The 22,722-nt window shown below is 44.6% G+C and overlaps 2 protein-coding genes and 1 long non-coding RNA gene across 11 annotated transcripts in view; 2 read left to right on the plus strand and 1 right to left on the minus strand.

The window, feature by feature from the left end:
• Positions 1-12,022, minus strand: part of BROX (BRO1 domain and CAAX motif containing) — a 37,098-nt gene extending 25,076 nt beyond the window's left edge. The window contains exons 1-4 of one of the 6 annotated variants that reach the window (XM_053308473.1): positions 11,768-11,940; positions 11,470-11,683; positions 1,610-1,755; positions 1,368-1,474 (exon numbers count right to left, since the gene is read on the minus strand). In XM_053308473.1, the coding sequence (XP_053164448.1) occupies positions 1,368-1,474; positions 1,610-1,710 (208 nt within the window). In that variant the 5' untranslated portion in view covers positions 1,711-1,755; positions 11,470-11,683; positions 11,768-11,940. The other 5 variants (XM_053308502.1, XM_053308462.1, XM_053308481.1 and 2 more) reach the window with 5 other exon arrangements.
• The window catches only part of AIDA (axin interactor, dorsalization associated), a 45,080-nt gene continuing 34,366 nt past the window's right edge, over positions 12,009-22,722 (plus strand). For 3 of the 4 annotated variants that reach the window (XM_053308522.1, XM_053308527.1, XM_053308531.1), the window contains exons 1-2: positions 12,009-12,339; positions 21,924-21,993. In XM_053308522.1, the coding sequence (XP_053164497.1) occupies positions 12,230-12,339; positions 21,924-21,993 (180 nt within the window). In that variant the 5' untranslated portion in view covers positions 12,009-12,229. Of the gene's footprint in view, positions 12,340-21,649; positions 21,814-21,923; positions 21,994-22,722 lie in introns of all 4 variants that reach the window. The other variant, XM_053308542.1, reaches the window with a different exon arrangement.
• On the plus strand, positions 12,426-16,578 carry LOC128350360 (uncharacterized). Its single transcript, XR_008319290.1, has 2 exons — positions 12,426-14,224; positions 15,000-16,578. It is a non-coding gene; the product is annotated as an uncharacterized LOC128350360 (long non-coding RNA).

Raw genomic sequence — 22,722 nt, forward strand, 5'->3', positions numbered from 1 at the left:
TCCAATGAGAGTGATGGGACAGGCCTCCCAAAGCTCTCAAATGGGCTGCTCACTGCAGTTATGATGAATGAGGTAGTCTGTTGTAAGGCCTGTTGGCCCAATGGCTGGCAAAAAGAGTGATGTGGAGCGGTGAGTCAAAAGACTAACTGGCTCATGAATGAATGAGCCAGTCAATTGGCTATGCAGTACTCCCACCAACTGGCTCCAACACTGCACTCTCACAGGTGTACCTGTGTGTGGGGCTCTTCCCAGCAGGAGATCACAACCACAGTTTGGACCTAGGACCTGCTGCATGAAGAACCACTATTGGTCTACAGGACTAGAGTTCCTTGCACAACCCTCTCAGTCCTAGTTTGACAAAGTATATGGGCTGGCAGCTGGAGGATGACAAATATCCCATGGTGGGCTTTTCTGCTGCCATGGAGTATGCAGTGTAGGTTTGAGTCTGGTTTGCTCCTCCTCTTTACCTTCTGACATGACAGTTGCTATGTAAGAATGAAAAGTGAATTTGGCCTTGTTCCTAACATTGTCCCTGGCTGGACTCAAACCTGCTTCCCAGCACAGAGCTTGAGGCAGTGAGCAAATGAAAGTGACTCCTATAAAAGGCAGTAGGAGACTGTCTTGTGCTTGTTCCAGTTTTTTCCTAGTAAATGGATCCTTTCCCTCAAATGTTATTTATTCATTTAATACAATTGTACTCTGCTCGTTTATTTGCTCTGTCACTTGCCTATGATAAAAGGCTGTTGCCATCTGGAAACTTTATAAGCACCTGAAACACATTAAAGGTAAAGTATGCCAACAAGTCAATTTCAACTCCTGGCACCCACAGAACCCTGTGGTTTTCTTTTGGTAGAATACAGGAGGGGTTTATCATTGCCTCCTCCTGCGCAGTATGAGGTTATGCCTTTCAGCATCTTCCTATATTGCTGCTGCCCGATATAGGTGTTTCTCATAGTCTGGGAAACATATCAGCAGGGATTTGAACCGGCAACCTTCTGCTTGTTAGTCAAGCATTTCCCCGCTGCACCACTTAAGGTGACTCTGAAACACATTACTTCCTATACATTACAGAAAAGGATTTAGATGTTAGGCAGGTAAACCATCTGACTTTAAAAAGCTGTATATAAATGTATAGCATTTTTCTACCAGTTTCAAGCACATTGGGTGAGCTAGCACAATCTGGTCCCATGATCAAACCTTTCCCATTCCCCACGTCCCATTCCCATCCTATTTTATCTATTTCAGAGCACAGCCAAGAAAGTCTGGATCAAACTGCCAAGAAATCTTAGAGGATGCTTTAATCATAGTTTATTTACAGATGATGCCAGTAACCCAGATCAATTATGCCGGTTGCCCTGATCACTTACCTTTCAAGAGTGAAAAATAGGAATCGGTTGCATTTTTCATCATATCTGGGTTACAACTCAAATCTGTAAAAAGTTCCAAGAGGCGTATCCTTGACAACCGTAAATCACTGTACAAAAAAAGAGAGAGGACATAACTGAACACCACATTTCAGCCACACATTCCACAGAGCTGCTGCCTCTTCCATCAGCACTTGCAAATGCATGTTACAAATTGAGGTGCATGAGTTCTGAGGGCAACTTACTTGCAAATCTTTGTTGCAGCTGGAGTGGTGGCAACTCCATAGTAATTGAATGTGACAGGAGCTGTAGCCTTCAAAGGGTTTCGATGAAACCAGTGAGTCATTTCTAGAGTACTTCCTGCAGGATCTGATCTACAGCAAGCCTAAAACTTGAAAGGGGGAAAATATACATAATCATAACCCTTTTGTAAAATGTGTATTTTTGTTGGTGTAAGAATTAAATCAGTGATTTTTTATTTTTAAGCATCTAGTCATTTCTCTCTCAGTCTAACCTATCTCACAGGGTTGTTGTGAGAATAAACTTAACCTTGGAGGAAAAACAGGATATAAATGTAAAGATAACTCTGTTCATTGCAGGATGCGGCTAAGAAAAGTGATTGTATACAGTCAGTACTAACATGTATAAGACAACACACACTGAAATGCTCTACTATTAATGCATGACTACTGCAGAGAAAGCAAGACTGAGATTGTTATAATTATAACAGTGTGCATCTGCAAATCTAAGGACTTCAAAAAATCATCTTAATTCCAGTTTTCAAAAACTAGGGTTGCAATCTTACTTACACTTCCTTGAGAATAAGCCCCTTTTAACTCAGTGGGACTTAATTCCAAGTAAAGACACAGGACTGCACTATATATTTATTACAGTTCTTGATTTGGTTAGGTCATTGTACTCAACTTCATGGGTTAGTTGTTAATACTCTCTTTTGAGAGGTCAGAAGTGCATGGCTCTCACACATGCTTGCATCAACTAGGTCTGCTATTCAGAATTTCTATCAATGGGACCATTATTAACTGGTCTGTTGCTTTTGAGAGATCACTATAGTCCCTGTCACCAATTGACATGGCCAAGCTATAAGGATGATTTGGCTTTAGTTTCAGAAATATTTGCTAGAACTAAGCCAACTTGACGATTGAAAGCAGGGGTTTATTTGTTTTTTGTTCTGTTCAGCTGAGGGGTAAGCACAAGCTTTCAGAACAAGCTTGCTGCCCTTTTACAAACTCAATCCACAGACACACACAAAAGAAAAGAAGTGACATAAGTCCACCACATCCTCTTTCTGGGATGGATAGTTGGTCCAATATTTCCTAGACAAATTCAACCACAAAGCAAGTGAGATGTTCAAAGTACCACTGTAACTATCCTAATCACAGCCTGCTTATGGTAACTTGGTGGTAATTATGTCCACCATCTTCCATTAAGAACTGGGATAAATCTTACAACAGTTGCTCCAGAACAAACAGACTTCAGAGAAAGCTTGTCTATAATTAGAAACCATTTAAAATTGAAAAATACACAGAATAAGAAACTTAATGTTGAGTCTATTTAGCTCAAAGCAATATTTGATTCAAGTGACTAATGGATTCTGCATGACTTACAGAACATAAAAAGAGGACCTTCATCTAATATTTATCAGAATTATTTATCAGAATTATTTTGAGAAAAACCCTTGGTGCAGGTTTCTTTTGGGAATGACATTGTTACTGAAGTCTTCCATCTACAAGGGAAACAAACAACATCCGTGATCCTATCACGCTGTACATAAAGCTACCAAACTGTACAGCTGGAGATGGCTTTCACATGGCTGAACAGAAAAGTATATTCTTAACTAAAAAGTATCTTGCCTTATCAAGTGGTTAAGAAACTACAGTAAAAACTGTGTGCAGTTCTCTGTCTTACTTATTACAGATATGACTTCTTTTAAAGTCCCTCTCTTATTTTAGATCAACTTTTTTAGAAAAAAAAAGTTACAAGATAACACAACTTAAGATAACAGAATCTGGAAAAATCCTAGTTGTATTTGGCAACAAGTCCTAAACCACTGCAGTGACTACAATTTTTCCTGTGTGGATTTGGATTGTGAACTCTTCTTGGAGGCAACTGGACAGTAAGATATGTAGTGAGTAACGTGGGGATAGCAAAAATACAGAAAAGCCACAAAGGTTTATGCTGTAGCCTGTTTTCTAGCAGTTTCCACAAAACATTTAAAATTAAGATTCTTTCAGAAAACGCTTTCATTAAGGAATTGTTAGAATGTAAGAACAGCCCTGCTGGATCAGTTCCAGAGCCTATCTAGACCAGCATCCTGTTTCACACAGTGACCCACCAGATACCTCTGAGAAGCCTAAAAGCAAGAGGTGAGGGCATGCCTTCTCTCTTGATGTTGCTTCCCTGCAACTGGTATTTAGAGGCATCTTGCCTCTGAAGCTGGAGGTGGTCTATAGCCACCAGACTAGTAGCCATTGATAGACCTGTCCTCCTTGAATTTGTCCAAGCCCATTTTAAAGTTACACAAGCTAGTGGCCATCACCACATCAGGTGGCAGAGAATTCCATAGATCAATTATGTACTCTGTGAAAAAATACTTCCTTTTTTTGGTCCTAAATTTCCTGGCCTTCAGTTTCATGGGATGACCCCTGGTTCTAGTGTTGTGGGTGAGAGAGAGAAAAATTCTCTCTATCCACTCTCTCTACTCCATGCATAATTTAATAAACCTCTATCATGTCTCCCCGTAGTTGCCTCTTTTCCAAACCAAAAAGCCCCAGATGCTGTAGCCTTGCCTCATAAGGATGGTGCTCCAGGCCCCTGATCGTCTTGGTTGTCCTCTTCTGCACCTTTTCAATTTCTTCAATGTCCTTAAGACACAGTGACCAGTACTGTATGCAGTACTCCAAGTGTGGCCACATATACTATAGATGTGTATAAGGGCTATATAATGATAGCATTTTTATTTTTAATTCCTTTCTATGACCCCTAACATGGAACTTGCCTCTTTCAAAGCTGCCATGCACTGAGTTGACATTTTCAACAAGTTGTCCACCAAAACCCCAAAATATCTCTCCTGGTCAGTCAGCTCAGACCCCATCAGAGTATATGTGAAATTGCTCCCCCCAACCCCATTCCCGCCCAATATGCATCACTTTACACTTACTTACATTGAACCGCATTTGCCATTTTGTTGCCCACTCACCCAGTTTGGAGAGATCCTTTTGGAGCTTCTCACAATCTGTTTTGGATTTCACTATCCTAAATAGTTTAGTGTCATCTGCAAATTCGGCCACTTCACATCTTACCCCAACTTCTAGATCATTTATGAACAAGTTAAAGAGCACTGGTCCCAGTACAGATCCTTGGTGACCCCACTTCTTAAATTCCTCCATTGGGAAAACTGCCCATTTCTTCCTACCCTCTGTTTCCTGTCCTTCAACCAGTTACCAATCCATAGATGAACCTGTCCCCTTATTCAATGACTGCTATGTTTACTCAAGAGCATTTGGTAGAGTATTTTGTCAAAAGCTGTTTGGAAGTCTAAGTATACTAGGTCAATCTTTATCGACATGCTGGTTGACACTCTCAAAGAAGTCCAAAAGGTTAGTGAGGCAAGACTTGCCTTTGCAGAAGCCATGCTGGTTCTCCTACAGCAAGGTCTGTTCTTCTGTATGTTTAACAATTTTGTCCTTGAGTATGCTTTCTATCAATTTACCCGGCACAGAAGTTAAACTAACTGGCCTGCAGTTCCTCTGATCCCCCCCAGTTCCCATTTTGAAAATGGAGTTACATTAACTACTTTCAATTCCTTTGGTACAGAGACTAATTGTAAGGACAAGTTACATACTTTTACTAGGAGATCAACAATTTCTCATTTGAATTCCTTCAGAACTCTTGGGTTGATGCCATCTGGCCCTGGTGATTTGTTAATTTCTAGTTTTTCAAGACAGTTTAGAACATCTTCTCTCATCACCTGATATTCCACTCAGGGGATGAAGCTGCTCTGGGAAGAGCATAAGGTTTCAAGTTCCCTCCCTGGCTTCTCCAAGATAGGGCTGAGAGAGATCCCTGCCTGCAACCTTGGAGAAGCCGCTGCCAGTCTGTGAAGACAATACTGAGCTAGATAGACCAATGGTCTGACTCAGTATATGGCAGTTTCCTATGTTCCACCTCTAACAGGCTCATTTATTCCGCCTACAAGCCTCAGAAGATCAGTTCTGGAGCAGGTATATGCTCAGTATCCTCTACTATGAAGAGAGGTGCAAAGAACTAATTTGACTTTTCTGCTATCTCCTTATTCTCCTTAATAAACCCTTTCATACCCTCATCACCTAAGGGTCCAATCGCCTTCCTGGCAGGTTTTCTGCTTCTGATATATTTAAAGAGGTTTCTGTTATTCCCCTTGACACTTCCAGCTATATGCTCCTCAAACTTTCTTTTTGCATCCCTTATTGTCCCCTAGCACCTCTTTTGCCAGAGTTTATGTTCCTTTCCATCCTCTTTATTTGGGCAAGACTTCCTTTTTTCTGAAGGAAGTCTTCTTCCCTTTTATAGCTTCCCTGACTCTTCTTGTTAGCTATGCTGGCATCATCCTGAACTTGGTATCTTTCCTCCTTTTTGGTATACATTCCAACTGAGCTTCTATTATTGTGGTTTTGAATAAGTTCCCTGCTCTCTGAAGTGATTTGACCCTCCTGACTTTCCCTTTCAGCTTCCTTTTTACCAGTCCCCTCATTTTTGAGAAGTTTCCTCTTCTGAAGTCCAGTGCATCTGTGTTGGACTTCCTTGGCAATGCTCCACCTGCATATAAGCTGAATCAGATCACACTATGGTCGCTGTTCCCCAATGGTTCTACAACTCTGACATCCTATCTGGCACTACTCAGGCTTAAGTCCATCTTCTATTTGTTTGGTTCTGCAATCAGCTGTTCTAAGGCACAAACATTTAGCTTGTCTAGAAATTCGGACTCTCTGTCAATGCCCGCACATGAATTTGCTGTCCATGTGATGGTAACAGAAGTCACCCATTATTACAGCTCTGTGTCTCTTTGATGCCTCTCTGATTTGCTTATCCAACTCCAGGTCACTCTCAGTGTTAGATTCAAACTCTAGTGTGTTGGTCATCTTGTTCCACTAAGCCCCTTCTTTCCCAGCAGATACACTATAAAAGCCCTAAAGACTTGGAGGGCAGGGTCTAAGGATGTGCATGTGTGCTTGCCCCCCACCCACCCCAGCATTTTTCTCAAGACAAGATTCTGAGGCAGGCTCAGTCCAGAACATTAAATCACTCACATGGAGACTGAATGCAAGACATTCCAATAGCAGTTGTGACCAGTACAGCAACAAAAGAGAGCAGCTCAAAGAGAGGGGAATGGTTTTGTATACCCAGAGCACATGTTAGTTGTGCTTAAACCACACGGTAAGCACAAGAACTGTGCATCATACTGCCATTGAACTCTAGTGATATGAAGGCAGAGTCTGAGCACAAGCCTTTGGTCTGCTACTTGGCAACAGTGTTCCCTCTAACAGGGTTTCCCAGATGTTGTTGACTAAAACTCCTAGAATCCCCATGCAAAAGTCATTGCAGCTGGGGATTCTGGGAGTTGTAGTCAACATCATCTGGGAATCCCTGTTAGAGGGGACATGGCTTGGCAATTAGTGAGAGGAACCAAGTAGCATGATGCATTGTTCCCCTTACAGCATACACCCTTCCTTCAGGATTTCTTAAACGGCCCCATCCAACTTAATGGATCCTTGAGGGATGGTTAATTAGAATCAGAGGTAAAAGTTGTTAATGATATCTACTTTTAATTTTAACTTTAACCCGATTTATATGTGTTCTGGTTTTAATTGTTTTATTATGTGTTTATTTTCATGAAAACCACCCTGAGCCATTTTAGGACAGGAAGTACAGGAAATGAATGCATGAATGAATAAAAGCACTTCCCTTGAACTAGATTAACCACCCCATAGGACAACTTAAGCTGCAATGGAGGCAACCCCCATAGCAAAGGAGCCAGCATGGTGTGGTGGTTAGAGTGCTGGACTAGGACTGGGGAGACCCGAGTTCAAATCCCCATTCAGCCATGAAACTAGCTGGGTGACTCTGAGCCAGTCACTTCTCTCTCAGCCTAACCTACTTCACAGGGTTGTAGTGAAAGAGAAACTCAAGTATGTAGTACACCGCTCTGGGCTCCTTGGAGGAAGAGCGGAATATAAATGTAAAAATAAAAAATAAAAGCTTAATGGTTTCTGAAAGGGATGAATGTCAACAGGGCTGCATTCCCTAATCCTCATTTTTCACCCAAAGTCTCCCATGCAGTAGATGGAGAGGGTTCCTGTACCAAAGGACTGAAGGATGGCCACCCACTCTAGCACTCTAGAGTGAGCGAGTATTTCTCCATGGTTCATTGCGCCTAACTTATTGGTATCAAGTGTTATCCTGCATACCCAAAAAGCCAGAATACCTAACTGGCAGGAGGAAACAAGCCAGAGACAGCTTTCCTTCATACAGTACTACCACCTTTCGCTTTAAGAAGAACAAAAACCCACCACCCTCAATAAGGTTCAGGAGCCTTCTTTGTTCACCATGACTCGACAGGCTGTTCTAAGACCTATCACGGGTCATTTCTCTCTACTCGATGCAATACGCAGTCAAGCCATAAGATTCAAATCGCAGCCCCCACATGGGAGTCTGAAGGCACAAAAAGCAGCCCAAGGGAAATCCCGGGTCTTAAGCCAGAGCCCAACATTTCCACTCCTTTCTTACAAGACACAGGAACATAGGAAGCCGCCATATATCGAGTGGGACCATTGGCTCATCTAGGTCAGTACTGTCAGGCAGCGGCTTCTCCTAGGTTACAGGCGGTAAGGTCTCAACTTGCTCCCCGGGAGGGGCTGCTCTGTTTACCTTCTCTCAAACGGACGCTTCCTGCTGTGCCGCAGCTACCATAACCATTTCCGGCTGGGGGCGGAGGGAAGGAAACGAATTCTTCGAGGGCGCCGGCTCACCGGCACCTTCGGTCGGAACCAACCCCAGCCTCCCCTCTCTATGGTATGGCTCCATAGAGCCAGCGCGAAATGGCCGCGCCGCAAAAGCAGATGCAATCGTCAGGAGCAGACCTGTCGACTCACAGCCCGAGCACATCGATTCTTATCAACTGGGCGAAAAGGAAATGATAAGAGAGGAATTCCTTCACACGCCCGTGAACCAATTTTCTATTCCCAAATTCTCCTGCTGCCCTAGAGGTGCAGCCCCAAACCTAGGGGTACAGACAGAGGGACAAGTTGAGGGTTTGAAGTTTGATTCGAGAAAAAAGTGTTGGGGAGGAGATATGGTAGGTTTGGCGAAGGGGGAGTTCAGTTCAGTAAAATGGAAGGACGGACTCAAATGCTTAAGGGGGATTTGCACTCCTGCCCAAACCCCCAGTTACTTGGAAGTAAATGCTATAGATTTTAACGTGGCTTGCGCCTAACTGTGTATGAGACTGCTACCTTGCAGTGCAATCCTGCGCATGTTCAGTGGGGCTTACTCTCAGGTAACCGTGCAGAAGATTACAATTGACTCGCCTTCCTGTTGCGTCCCTGACCGTCCCCGGACTCTAATCTGGGTTTTTGCTCGCTTCCTACTGCTGCGGATAAACTAGGAAGGTGCCGTGTGTGTGAATGTGACTGTGTAAGAAAAGGAATGAATGGAATGCATGACGTTGGGGACACTACCGCCCTCAACTCCCTGCTTTGAAAACAAATGGATGCCAGGATTCCTCAAGCCCCGCAGCTGGGATTATTCCATAACGAAAAAGGTCTGGGACCATGTAATCCATGACATGCTTGCTCTAAAGAATTCCCGATGACTGAATAGATTCTGGATTGAAGCCTCGCCCTTTTCGAGCTGATGAACACTGCTGTCAATCACAAGAGGGAAAGAAAGGCGGGTCTCATCTCTTCCCTCCCACTATGATGGACCGACAATAACCGAGAAGAAATCAGATTCACTGATAGGGGTGCAAATCCTGTAGTCATTTGTTTGAGGGGAAGATCCGCTTCTGCTCAAGAGTGGGGCTTCTTCCGAGTAAATATGGACAGGATCGAAATCGAAGCAAGGGGGGCTAGCAGACAAGTAGCCCCCCCCTTTGCCCCCCATTTATGAAAACAGGATTTCTTTCAGTGAATATACATTTAGGATGAGAGTGTTAACGGGAAATATATTATTATTTCTGCTTCAAAAATCTAATGTGTGGGACACAGCTCACCCACCCAGAAATGCACTTTGCCCCTTCTGTGCCTCTCTCTCTTTTCTTCTCCCTGGTGCCGCCACTGCTATTCAGACAGTTGTACAGGGTTGTGTGTGGACCTCAATACGCGGTATAGACAGAAAGTGTGTACTGCTGTACCTGTGTATAGATCTGCACCTGTGTACACCATATATTCCTTGTATGAGTGTTGAATGTAACATGCAAATAAATGAGACTTGCTACCAAATAAACATGGTTTGAACTGGGCTGCTGAAACTCAATAAAACTGCCAAACTGAATTTCTCTTTGTACAGAAATGTTTTTCCTTGATTTTTTAAATAGATGCTTGCAACTCATTACTTCACAGCCCTAAAAAAAACCCTCCTACCAATAATTATTTTCTAATGCTGTTCATTGGAACTACACTGCAAGAAAAGAAAGAAGATTGGGAAGCCTGTGCAGCTGTGGTTGCTTGCTGAGCATGGGCATAGCATCCTTTGGACAAGCAGGGACAAATGTCCCTGGGCCCAGAGGGTCAGGGGGTCCCCAAGGGGCCCCCATGCAGACCGCCCTGCCACCGCACCTGCCCTGCTGCTTCTTATCTTGGCCACTTATCTTGAAGGGTGAGCTGAGTGGGGCAGGCCACCCCCCCCCCATGGTGGCAGTAGGCACTGTGGCTGTCGGGCCTCTCCAGCCAGTGTATGCAACTCTCCGACCGAACTGCGCACCTGCACAGTTTGACTATAGATGTCATATGGCACACGATGGGGGGGGCGCTGCTAAAATTTTGTCCCCTGGCTCCCAGGGGTTTCGCTATGCCGCTGTTTCTGAGAGTCTGTCCTTCCCCTTTCTCCAGGTACCTACTTAAGGCCTTAGCTTGCCAGAGACAGAGGAACTACAGCAGCCTTCAGATGTGTCCCACAAATAAGTTGCTCAAGGGACCTGATGCCAAACTAGAAATGGTTTATAAAAAGCTTGCATCCTGATCTACCAAAATAAATTCAATTTACGGTGGAGATCCGAGCTGGGATTAGTCTTCAAATGGCTTGTGGATTCATAAACTATATTACTGTAGTGATGCAGAGGAAATACATTGCAGCCCACCAATTCAGGATAGGCAAGATAAAGGTTGACAGGGTAGGTGGTAACCTAGGAACGTAGCCTAAAAACGGATTAAGAGTTCGAGAAGCAACATCTATGCCACATGATAATTTAATACAAGAGGCTACTTGTGAATGGAACCCAACTGAATCCAGTAGCACTTAATTCTCTGTAAACACACACAGCATGGGGCTGTTATGTGTGGAAATGCTACAAGCAAACTAAAGGTTTGTGTTATTTTTTTTTTAAATTAAAACTCTTTAAAGGGGGACAGGATTCAGCAGGTACTTTGATTATGATGCTCAGGGCAGTCCTTAGAGAACCCTGGTGGAGTGCGGGGCAAATCAGCCAGTGCGGGGCCCAGTTAATTCTATGGGGGTTAAAAGAGCGGATCCCAGGGTGGTCACCCTGCTTGCCATGCCCTAAGGACAGCCCTGATGATGCTAGTAGGCAAAATATTTCTATGCCTTTGGGTTGAATTGCCAACCTTTCAGGACTGGCTCAGGCTCCAGCAGATTATTGAAAGCAATTCTGGAGATCTTAGTGGCTTGATAGTGTGAAACACATGAGTGGGGGGTGGGGATTTTTGAAGGGAGAAATCTCCAGGAACAGCTTCAGACATAATTGGCGGCTCTAGCAGAGATGAAAAGCTTTTAAATAAAGCAAAGTCTACCTGCCACTCTAGACCGAGCCCCTGCTCAGTAAACCCACAAAATTTAAAGAGGCGCATGAAGACTGCGCAGGTGACTAACTTACGCAGGAGATGAAGACCCCGGTAATAAGCCAGGAAAGACCCTTCCCGACTCCCAACGCAGTCCAGCAGATCAAGTGTTCTCCGGCAAGAGACAAGGCGGAAATGCTCCGACTCCTGGCCTCCCAGGAACCGGGTGGGGCTCCTGCTTTGCTAGCGATGGCGCCTGGGCGGGGGAGAGGCCCTTCACAGCCCGATCCAAGGCAGCAGCCTATGCCCCTGGGAATCAGTAAATGGGTATAAGCGCATAAGGTCGGGTTCCACGAAAAATGCAGGCAAGGGCATAAAACAGAGGTGGCCAACCTGAGGCTCTCCAGCTGTTGTTGGACTACAACTCCCATCATTCCCCGCCAAGGCTGTCCCGTCACCGCTCAGCAAAAGTCCTAGATTTCCCTACTTTCTATGGCAAACTATCATTTTTACCAGGCAAGCATCGGGTGCAGATGGGGAACGGCAACGTTGCCCGCTACAACGGGATGATCAGTCTATGACTGTCTATCTCTATTTTGTGTCTATGTCCGCACCCCCCAGTTCCATTGCGCTTGGGGTGGAGAGAAAGGAGGGTCTGGTACAGCCTAGCTTGACCAGCGAGGGGCGGGGCGGTCTGGCTGGCTCGAGGCAGCCACCAGGCTTGGTTGCGATGGCAGATGGGCTTGGTCGGTGACTAGTGGTGTTGCTGGGCTGAACGGAGCGAGGGTTGCCCGGCGCGAGACCTCCTCCTTCCCCTCCCCGGGTTGAAAATGGTCCGCTAGCAGCGCTGGGACCATGTCGGAAGCGGCCCGGAGCCTCCTGCAGCGCTGGGGCGCCAGCTTTAGTAAAGGGACCGACTTCGACTCCTGGGGGCAGCTGGTGGAGGCGATAGACGAGTATCAGATGTGAGTGTGGGCGGCGGCGCCCGGGGCTGCCGGAGGGGGGCGCTCCGAAGGGCTTGGACTGGTCTGGCGGAGGGAGGACTCGGGGGGACGCTGGGTGGGGCGCGAAGTTGCGCCTCGAGTGAAGGCGCTCCTCGGGGGCTTCGGGTGGGGCCGGAGCAGCCTCTGGGCGGAGCCCCCGGGGTGGTGACCCGAAGGCACCGAAAAGGCTTTGGGTGGGGCAGAGGGATGAGGAGCTGCTGGCTGGAGGCTGTGAGGGGCTCTGGCTGCTCCAGGCGGGCGGGGTTGAGTCTAGGGTCTGTCTGGGATTGGGGTCTCCAGAGGCCAGCTCTGAAGGGTGGTCACACATGTCTGGATGGACGAGGCAGGGTCTCTTCTGTGCGGATGGTAACGGAGCGTCCAAGGAGCGGAGGGCAGGCGGAGAGACTTCCGGCTGGAAGGAGTTTTCCTCTCCTCAGTCCTCCTTGTCTCTAGGTTTGAGCTTCTTGGATGATCGGGAGCTGTGCGAAGATAACTTAACCCCAACCTCCCCGCTGTGCGAGTGACTACTTTTGCCTGGAGGGAATGGCATGATTTTGCTACCCTTGCATTGTTTTGTTTCCCCAGACGCAGAACTATTTATACATCTGCCAGCGTTGTTATATCCCGTGAAAGTTTGTCTTTGGGGGCCACCTGTTGTTTCCACGTTGCAATCTATTTCTCTCTAGAGCTGCCAGATGTGGGCATGGCAAAGGGTTGTAGCAGTTCAACTAGATGTAGTGAAGGAAGACTTTGCTTTCTGCTACCATGGTGTGAAAATCAATAAAGGTGAAGTGTGCTGTCAAGTCGATTTCGACTCCTGGCGCCCACAGAGCCCTGTGGTTTTCTTTGGTAGAATACAGGAGGGGTTTACCATGGCTTCCCGGCATAGTATGAGATGATGATGCCTTTCAGCATCTTCCTCTCGCTGCTGCCGAATATAGTACCAGTGGGGATTCAAACCAGCAACCTTCTGCCTGTTAGTCACGCATTTCCCTGCTGTGCCATTTAAGGTGAATATGAAATCAATACCTACCAGTATATGCTTCCTTTTGTGCAGCAACTCTGTACACAGGACACCTGTGCTCTATAGAATCTGATAGGTCCGCCATTGCTTTTGCACCAGACCTTCATGGTTCACTGATGAGTGCTGACCTGATACTTGAGAGCTCTGCCTAATATTAATAGCTTAAGTGAGAAGCAGTTATGACTCTTGTTCTTGTCTTGAGTCAAACCTATAAAAGTCCAGAAGGCGTAGGCTGGGATCCAAAGAGCTGGTTATGCTCACGCAAGGGGCTTGCGCAACATCAGTAGGATTTCTTCCTTTAAAACAAAAAAAGACAGAAATCAGCTCCTTGTGGTATATCATAAACTACTTTTAAAGGCTGTGTCAGTTTCATAACAAGTCTAGCATTCCTGTCAGGGATGTAGCAAAGTTGGAAAGAGCCCTGGGACAAAAAGTGAAGATGGACCCCTTCTTCTTCTTCAGAGACACATGAGGGGGATAGTAAAGAACAAACTGTCATCCAGCCAATTGGGGAGGGGGAACTCCCTCGAGGGCCCAAGAACATTTGACTCCTCTCACCTGTTCATTTGTAGCCATGTCCCTGATTCCAGTGGGCTCACAGAACTAGACTAATTGTCTCTTGGAACCTGACCATGATGTGCACACATCTAGTAGTATTCACCTTTCATTTTTCAAAAATTATTCTGTTGAGCATTATGACTTCTTTTCATGGATCTTTCTCTCTCCCTCCTCCTCTCTACCCCAGCCAGGTGTATCGGAGCATTCCTCCTTGAGTGTCATTCAGTTAGCAAGTAAGGTAGCAACTGGGAGATCTAGAAAATAATATGTTGAGGAGACGCCTAGGTAACCAGTATTTGTGTTATCTTCTGTGGAATTGGGGAAGGGAGAAGTATAAGCACAGAGATGTACTTTTGTTTGCAGCATCTCTTTCTGCTGTATGTGGTGCAGGAGATCTAGGGAAGGCTTGGGTTGTACAAGTACCTATAATCATAGGCACAATCTGAATAGAGATTGTAACAGGAGATGGAATTTCACTGGTGCAAATATTCTGAAATGCTATATTGACATCAGACTGCTCATGGGATATGTCATTAACTGTATCAGGCAATTTGTACAAAGAATGCAGAACTTCAGTTTGTCTAATGCAAATGCATTGCCTGGATAAGCTTTGATGCTTATCATATTAAGCAAACTTCATAATGGAGTCCATGACTTTTACACTTCTTGGTAAGGTCTCCAGTTAACTATCCTGCTTGGTAAAGAGCAAGGCACTGTTATCCCTTTAAAGGTGAGCTGAAATGGAAGAGCACCATTATCTTAATAAGCATATGCTATAAGAAGAATAGAAAACAATATGTGCTTGATATTAGCTATGGGTTTTAGCTGTCCTAGTAGAAACCAACATTTGGGGATATATTTGGGCTTACAACTTAAAGATTTACACTGGAAAATACTTTTAAGTATTTAAATATGATTTTTACATCTCTGTTTCTTACTTTGCACTGGATATTTTGTATTACTTTCAGACATTCCTGGAGAAACTCTGTAAAATAACCAGTGCAAATGGTCCTGGGATAGAAATTTAACTGTTTCATCTCATCTCTCAACACTTTCACAGGTTTTAAAAGGATGGAATACACCAGGCAGAGTGCTATGATCCTTATCACTAATAAAAGTTACTGCTCTCCTCAGCAGTGGTCATGGTGTGACCAGTCTTCGCCGGGCAACAGTCATCAGCAGCATAAGACCACTTCCCACTGAATAGTATTTCAGAGTTGTATCCTACATTACTATTAGCGACTGTGGGATGCGCACCTGTCCTGAGAGATGAGGTGGTGTAGTCTAGGAAAAATAAATGTTGCCCTGTATTTCCAAGAAAAATGTGTTACCCTTCAAGCCAGTTTGATCCAGTGGTCTGGTTTGAATTTGACTCCAGATCTCCTAGATCCAAGTTGCACTTTTGCAGTTGACTCATTGTGTGGCCTTGAATGCATTGCTTTCCCTCAACAGCAGTTTCCTATCTGTAAAACGGGAATAATAGAGAGCTGCCTCAAGGATTGTTGTGAAAATGAAACACAGATGGTACCAAACTGCCACTGCTGTATGAGCCTGTATGAGTAACCTTGTGTGTCACCTGCTTTATTATTTATTTATTTATTTAACATATTTATAGGCCGCCCACTACCGAAGTCTCTAGACGGTTTTATAGCAATAAAACAAACCAAGAAATTTTAACAGTTAAAACACATAAATAGATCAAATTCAAATACCTATTAAAAATTACCAGATATCTAAAAAGTTTGGCTGAAGAGATGTGTCTTTAGGTGTTTTCTAATGGTTTTGTAATGGCATGCATACAGGGGCATATCTAGGGCAGGTGCCACTTGAAAGGGGGGCGCCATTTTTTAAAATTATAAAAATTTTAAAATGGCTACCGAAAATAAAATGGCCACTGCGCATGCTCAAATGGCCTCTGTGAGGCTCTAGGCTACAGGTAATTTTTTAAAAATTTAATATAAGTCACTGTACACATAGTCAGTTTGGCACTATGTACAGAGAATCGGGGCTTGTGAATACTGAGCTGAAGCTTATGAGCTAGGATTGTGTTCATTTGCTCTTACTTTGCTTCTTGTGGTAAGTTTTTAGATTGTGAGCCCTTTGGGGACAGGGAGCCATCTTATTTATCTTATTTATTTATTATTTCTCTGTGTAAACCGCCCTGAGCCATTTTTGGAAGGGCGGTATAGAAATTGAATGAATGAAATGAGTTAAATGTGATGTCTTAATAATATGGCTATTAATGGTGAGTTTGTCTCTGAATCAGTGTGAAATCCTTAGTATTAAGGCCCACTGGGAGTTTCTTGCTCTCTTTCTCATTTTAACGGTCTTTCTGAAATACTAGAATATATTCCAAGCAGTGACACAGTTTACTCTGCATATCCTTTCATTATTTTCAGAGTATCTGGGAAAAGTCATATTCTCCATTTATTTTTAAAACTTATGTAAAAGTGATGCTACAATGCATAGTAGAGAATTAGACAGGCACTTCTGTTTTGTTTTCCAAGTACAGCTCCACATAGTATTTGGGTATTTCATGAGCCCCAGCATACTGAAATTTGTAGTTTTCCAGCATTTTTTGGTCTGGCTATGTCCACTGCTAAATAGTTTTTGAAATATTAAAAGATTAACGAGCTTGACTTGTATTTTTGAGCTGATATTATGGTAAAGTTAGCTGAAAGATGAGTGTCAGATGTTTGGACAGGGTGCGCAATTTCAGTGCTTACCCTAGGTGCTATTTTCCCTAGATACGCCTCTGCATGCATAGGGGTGAAAAGTGGCAAATTGGATCTGTGCTAATGGTTTCTGGGGAGAACTGAATCCAGGCTCCCTGTCTGCCCTACCAGTGCTATGAATCTAGGCTTCCTGTCCGCCCTACCAGTGCTATGAAAGCTGACTGTGCCAACCATCTAACCAGTGGGCAGATGCATACAAATATTTCAGAACAAGCCCACATCTCCAGGTCTGGCAAATATTGTGAAACCTGGCAGATTTGAAGCATTACATCAGAGCTTGACAAATCTCAGGCACAGCTTGCCATGGAACCTAGAAATGTAAGTGTGGTGCTTGAACCAGGTGATGGATGGATGTGACCAGGAGGAAGAGGGGGAGAAGGTAACACACTCCTGCCTCGCTTGCTCCCTCCTTCTGGTTGTATCCATCCATTGTCTGGCTGAGCCAGCTTGTTCACTTTGTCATAATCCTCTCGATGCCTAGCTCATCCGGAGAAGGGGGTGGCAGGTCTTTCTCTTGTGCCCTGTTGAGGCCTGCTTACCCAGCTTCTGTTTGCCCTGCTTGCCCACCTTCTTGCCCTGCTTGCCCACTCTCTGCCACCAGTGCCTGGAGGCGCAATGTCATGTGACCACTTCCCCTTGCACTCTCAGCTCGAATGGTATGGCTGGCAAATAAATAATAGAATTGCTTTTTAAAAAGCAAAAGAGTTTTTCATTTACTTAAGTAAATTCTCCTTAAGTGGTGGTTGTGGCAATTGTTTTTAAAGGACAGACACAAAACTATGAATGAATGAAAACCTATGAACTAATGAAACTCATGGATACACACTAAACTATGGAGGAGGGAGGGAGGGAGAGAAGGTTTTCTCTGACAGTTGAAACCTGAAAGACTGAAAAATGAGTCTAGCGCCTAGATGCAAAGAAAATTTGCCAAGGCCTGCATCACATAAATAATTCCGAAGTTGGCTTGCTTGAGGAATTTTGTTATATGCTTCTCTCGTGCTATTTGTCCTACCCTTGTACCCCAAGGGGGCTAACTCAACATCAAATGGGCTAGCCAGGCCCCCAGGTGTCCATAGAAATGCCTGGACACAAGTTCATGCTGCAACTGGTTTATTTGCCTCTCTCTAGTGATAATTGGGTGGCTCTGTTCCCCAGTCCCCCTCTTTTGCTTCACTGATCATCCCTCGGCTTGTTATGCCACGCCCTTGCCTGCATGCCTCTCCAGCTCTCTGCCTCAGACCAATTGCTTCCTCTCCTCTTTGTCCCTGCTTTCTACTCTAGAGACACACCAAAATAGCTTCCTTTTTTATCTCTCTTGGTGCAGATATGGGTGACAAGGGGGCAGTGCTACTGCCTTCAGTTGAGGTTGCTGAGTTGGTTTTGCTGCAGGTTCCCCATCCTTTTCAGTATACTGAAAATCTTAGCCCATGTACTTTGTCAAGCATGCAAATCCAATGGAACATTTGCTGCAGTGTTGCATCTGTTGACTTGTATTGTGCCGTTGAGTCGGTGTCAACTCTTGGCGACCACAGAGCCCTGTGGTTGTCTTTGGTAGAATACAGGAGGGGTTTACCATTGCCATCTCCCACGCAGTATGTGATTGTGCCTTTCAGCACCTTCCTGTATTACTGCTGTCCGATATAGATGTTTCCCATAGTCTGGGAAACATACCAGCATGGATTCGAACTGGCAACCTCTTTCTCCCTAGGCAAGTTATTTCCCTGCTGCGAGATTAGGTGGCCTGTTAGATTGTGTACCATGCCAAAAGTAGCAAGCGGGTGCCATACATACCAAATGATCTGTTTCTCTTAGCCATGTGGGAGTTAAGGACACTTCTAGTAGGCTACAAAAACAGTTGAGATCATTTTTTGCTTGTGGGCCAGATATGTTGTGTAGGCCACATTAGTCCCATGATTTGGGCAACTTCATGTAAAGGCTGAAGAAGTGCACACTCTTTCAGTCCCTCCCTCCCCTCCCTCCCAGTTTTTGTCTGCATAATAGAGACAAGCCTTTTCCTCTGTTCCAGTCCAATCACTGTAACATGGGTGTCTTATGTGTTATGAATAATTCTGCTGGTGACTAGTGAAACAATTATATAACTAATTTTTGTGGGCTTCCTTTCTCAGAGACCTTGAAGTATACCACACACTGTGTCTGCTCCAATGCCTGAGATAAATGTGAACTCTGCTAGCCAAATTATTTCCATTGCCACAGAGGTGGAGGCACAAACTTTTATTTCTGAACTTGGGGAGAGCATTGAGACAAAGCTATGGCAGTCGTTTTCATACTCCATTTCCGGAGAGCCCTTTACACACTGATTTCTCTGCTGAGGAATTCCTGTGTGTTTCAAAGGATTCTGGGAGGTGTTTGGGGGTGCACACTTGGCACAGGAGGCTGGCCAGGCCTAGAGTGCCTCATCAATGCTCTGCATGAATGAACAAGACGAGTCTTAGAACACACCCAGTATGCTCCTGCAGCTGTAAATTTCAAGAACAGATCAGTAATGATGAACATGCTCTCCTTCAGAGAAGTTGCCTGCCTTTCCTGATCTTGGGGAAGCCCAGAATACAATATGAAAACCACTACTCAAGTGAGAGATGCAAAAGAAATTGTGGTAACTGGGACCCAACTACCTGTTCTCCTCCTGAAGTTCATATCTGCTCCAAAACTTGTAGAATTTCCTCCTTTGACTATTCCTTTTTCTTGTCCATCTCATTCCATTGCATTCTGCTGGCATGCAGAAGGCTCCAAGTTCCCTCCCTGGCATCTCCAAGATAGGGCTGAGAGAGATTCCTGCCTGCAACCTTGGAGAAGACACTGCCAGTCTGTGTAGACAATACTGAGCTAGATGGACCAGTGGTCTGACTCGGTATATGGCAGCTTCCTATGAGGCTGTGAACCAGCATTTCCAGAGCTCAGCAGCCAGGAGGAACCTGAGCCTACCACCCTTGGAAGAAGTGGCACTGAAGTTTTCCCTTATAGAGGGAAATGTCAATAATGATATGTATTAATTATTATTTATTTACTACATTTTTATACCACTTTTCTGCCTTGACAAAGGCACCGAAAGTGGTTTACAATATTAAAAGAAGCAAATAACAAATTAATAAAATGTTATCTCAGGCTGTTGACCTTTTCAGGAGCTGAGGAAAAGAGCTCCCTGGCCTGGGTGCGTCTTTCCTTGCCTTTCTCTCAGGGCACACTGATAATGAGTTGCCTTTCAGGACAGGTTCATATGATAACTAGAAGTCCTGTTCCAGGGAACCTCTGGCTCCCACTGGATGTGTTGTCCGAACTCACCAAAGTCCAGTTCCTTAACTGTTTCCCTGACATTCTCCTGCCAGGGCGTCCTTCCCCAGGGCAGAGAATGACGGGTCAGTGTTGGGCAGAAGGTTAGGGAACCAGACTTTGGTGAGTTTGGATGACATACCCACCGGGTCACTCCCTGGGACATGGAGGTTCCTGACAATCATGTGAACCTGCCCTGAGGGAAGGTGCCTGGTCTTCTATTTGGGGATCCCCGAGAACATAGTTTGAAAACTGCTATTCAGTGGAAGGAGCAACTACCGGCAATTGTGATGACTGCTTTTGTGACTCATACCTGCAGTCACTCGTTTGTGATTGTCTGCTCAGCCACTAGTGCAGGTTCTTTGCCATTTTCCATCCTTGGCTGAAATATTTCTTTTGGGAGAGAAACAAAGAGGGGTTGTTGTTTTTTTGCTTATTAGTTGCATCAGAAGGCTTGTGCCAGGGAGGGAGGTGGACACAGAAATATACTGAACTCTTGAGTATGGTGGCAAGCATACAGTTCTTGAAAGGGAGCACAGAACTCTCGATTTCAGCAAGGCTGCTCTCCCAAGTGCGTGCACGTAGAACTCGGTGTGTAATGAAGCAGAATGCCCAGACCTATCAGAAGAAATGGGGTTTCCGGTGACTTCTGCTTTTTTAACCCTTTTCCCCTCTCCTTGACTCTGGCATGATAAGAATGAATTCAGTACTGTTGCATGTGCTATGACTTACTGATTGAAATTAAACAGTGTTACTGTCTTGAATAAACAACAACTAGCTGGCTCATATGAAAAAATACATACTTTATTTAGCTTTGATGTAAGTAAAGATGATAACGGTATGGGTCAATCCAGCTCAATATATAGCCATGCCACTTTTTTCCTCTTGATAATAATTTCAGTGAATCTTGATACTCTCATGTTGATGTAGGCATGACACCTGAAATTCAGCAGATCTAGAATAGATTCAAAGGAGCCGCTTTAGGCTTGCTTCCAGAAGAACGTCTCTAACTTCTACTCCAGTATAACTTCTTGCTTCGGAATATGTTTGTGAAGCCTCTCCAGTTCTTGGGTAGAGGTGTGGCAGGGACTGCTGTTATGGGGAGGGGACTTGGAAGCCTTCCTGGGTATGTGATTGTCTGCATTCCAGTCCTAATTCCCATGTCTGCCATTTGTGTGAACTTTGATGAAGTCATCTGGGGTCTGTTTTACCTTGTATGTTAAATAACATCATTTAAGCTCTCAGTACATTGTACTGTATAACACTTTGTTTTATGTCCTCTGCTTAGAGGGTGGTTTGGAAATTGTGTTGAAGCTCACTACCAAGATATCTAAATAAAAAGAATGATGGGCCTCAATTAAAGGTGCATGATTAAAAGTGGGGATCTGGCTTTGAAAATCTTTCTGTGCCCTGATCACTGCCTGGATCATATAGATATGTTTGCCTTAAGGTGCAGTGTTTGGTTCACTCAAGTATAAACTGCTTCTGGCTGTCTCTGATAAGGACCTGCAGAGATGCTAGATGATAATTAATATGCTACAGCTTTTTATAGGAATCTGCAAGAGGTGTATTAGATGTTTGTGTTGCCATGGATTCCATTCAAATTTATTGTTTTTCTCAACAACTTGGAATTTGGGGGAGGGGAGAAGTTTTTTTCTTTAATGACTGGTTCAGCGTCTCATTGCAGGGTGCAGTGATGGAATAAACATCCATTCCCATGCACAAACATAAAGAATATTGGATGATGCCATCTTTTTCTGGAGGGAAACTCTTATAGAAGGTAGAAGCTCTTAAATGTGGATTTATGCTGCTGCTTGTGATGCTTGAAAGCTATTCCAGTTTGAGGAGAAGGTCAGATTGTCAGGTTTGCAACCAGCTATATAAAGATTGCAGAATTTGTATGAACACTGTGTTGTCCTTTGTGATCTTCAAGCTGTGTGGTTTTTTTCCTCCCAATCTAGATTAGCAAGGCATCTACAGAAAGAGGCCCAGTCTCAACCCAACAACTCGGAATTCACAGAAGATCAAAAGGTACACAATGATGTGTGTGTGTTTGATGGTGAGATGCTCTTTCGAAGCAGTTACTGTTTAGGAACATAGGAAGCTGCCATATACTGAGTCAGACCATTGCTCTTTCTAGCTCAGTATTGTCTTCACAGGCTGGCAGCGGCATCTCCAAGGTTGCAGGCAGGAATCTCTCTCAGCCCTATCTTGGAGAAGCCGGCGGGGAGGGGGGGACTTGAAACATTCTGCTCTTTCCAGAGCAGCTCCATCCCCTAAGAGGAATATCTTACAGTGCTCACACATCAAGTCTCCCATTCATATGCAACCAGGGCGGACCCTGCTTATCTAAGGGAACAAGTCATGCTTGCTACCACAAGACCAGCTCTCTCATTTCTTTCATTGTAATCATTGAGAGTTGCATTACCCATATCACGTCGCCTGAACTCTTTCCTGGAAGTTTAGTATAGATGTGAGGAGCAAGCAAGGTGAAGACAAGAGCCCCCCACATGGACAGAGAGTGATGCTGGTGTATGTGTCAACCCTGCTTCCAGTGGGTCAGAGACACAGGTGCACTTAAGTAATTTTGGAACCTGGGCCTAAAGTCCTTTGGAGGCCCCCCCAATGGTGGAGCGCCCCCCCCCGCACTGCAAGTTAAGCATAATCCCCCTAAACACACACACAAACACACCCCATGGCAAACAGTATTTTTAACACATCGGGTATATTTATGCGAATATGCAGTAGCAGAAACACTTC

The sequence above is a fragment of the Hemicordylus capensis genome, chromosome 1, assembly GCF_027244095.1.
Source record: "Hemicordylus capensis ecotype Gifberg chromosome 1, rHemCap1.1.pri, whole genome shotgun sequence".
Classification (NCBI taxonomy): Eukaryota; Metazoa; Chordata; class Lepidosauria; order Squamata; family Cordylidae; genus Hemicordylus; species Hemicordylus capensis.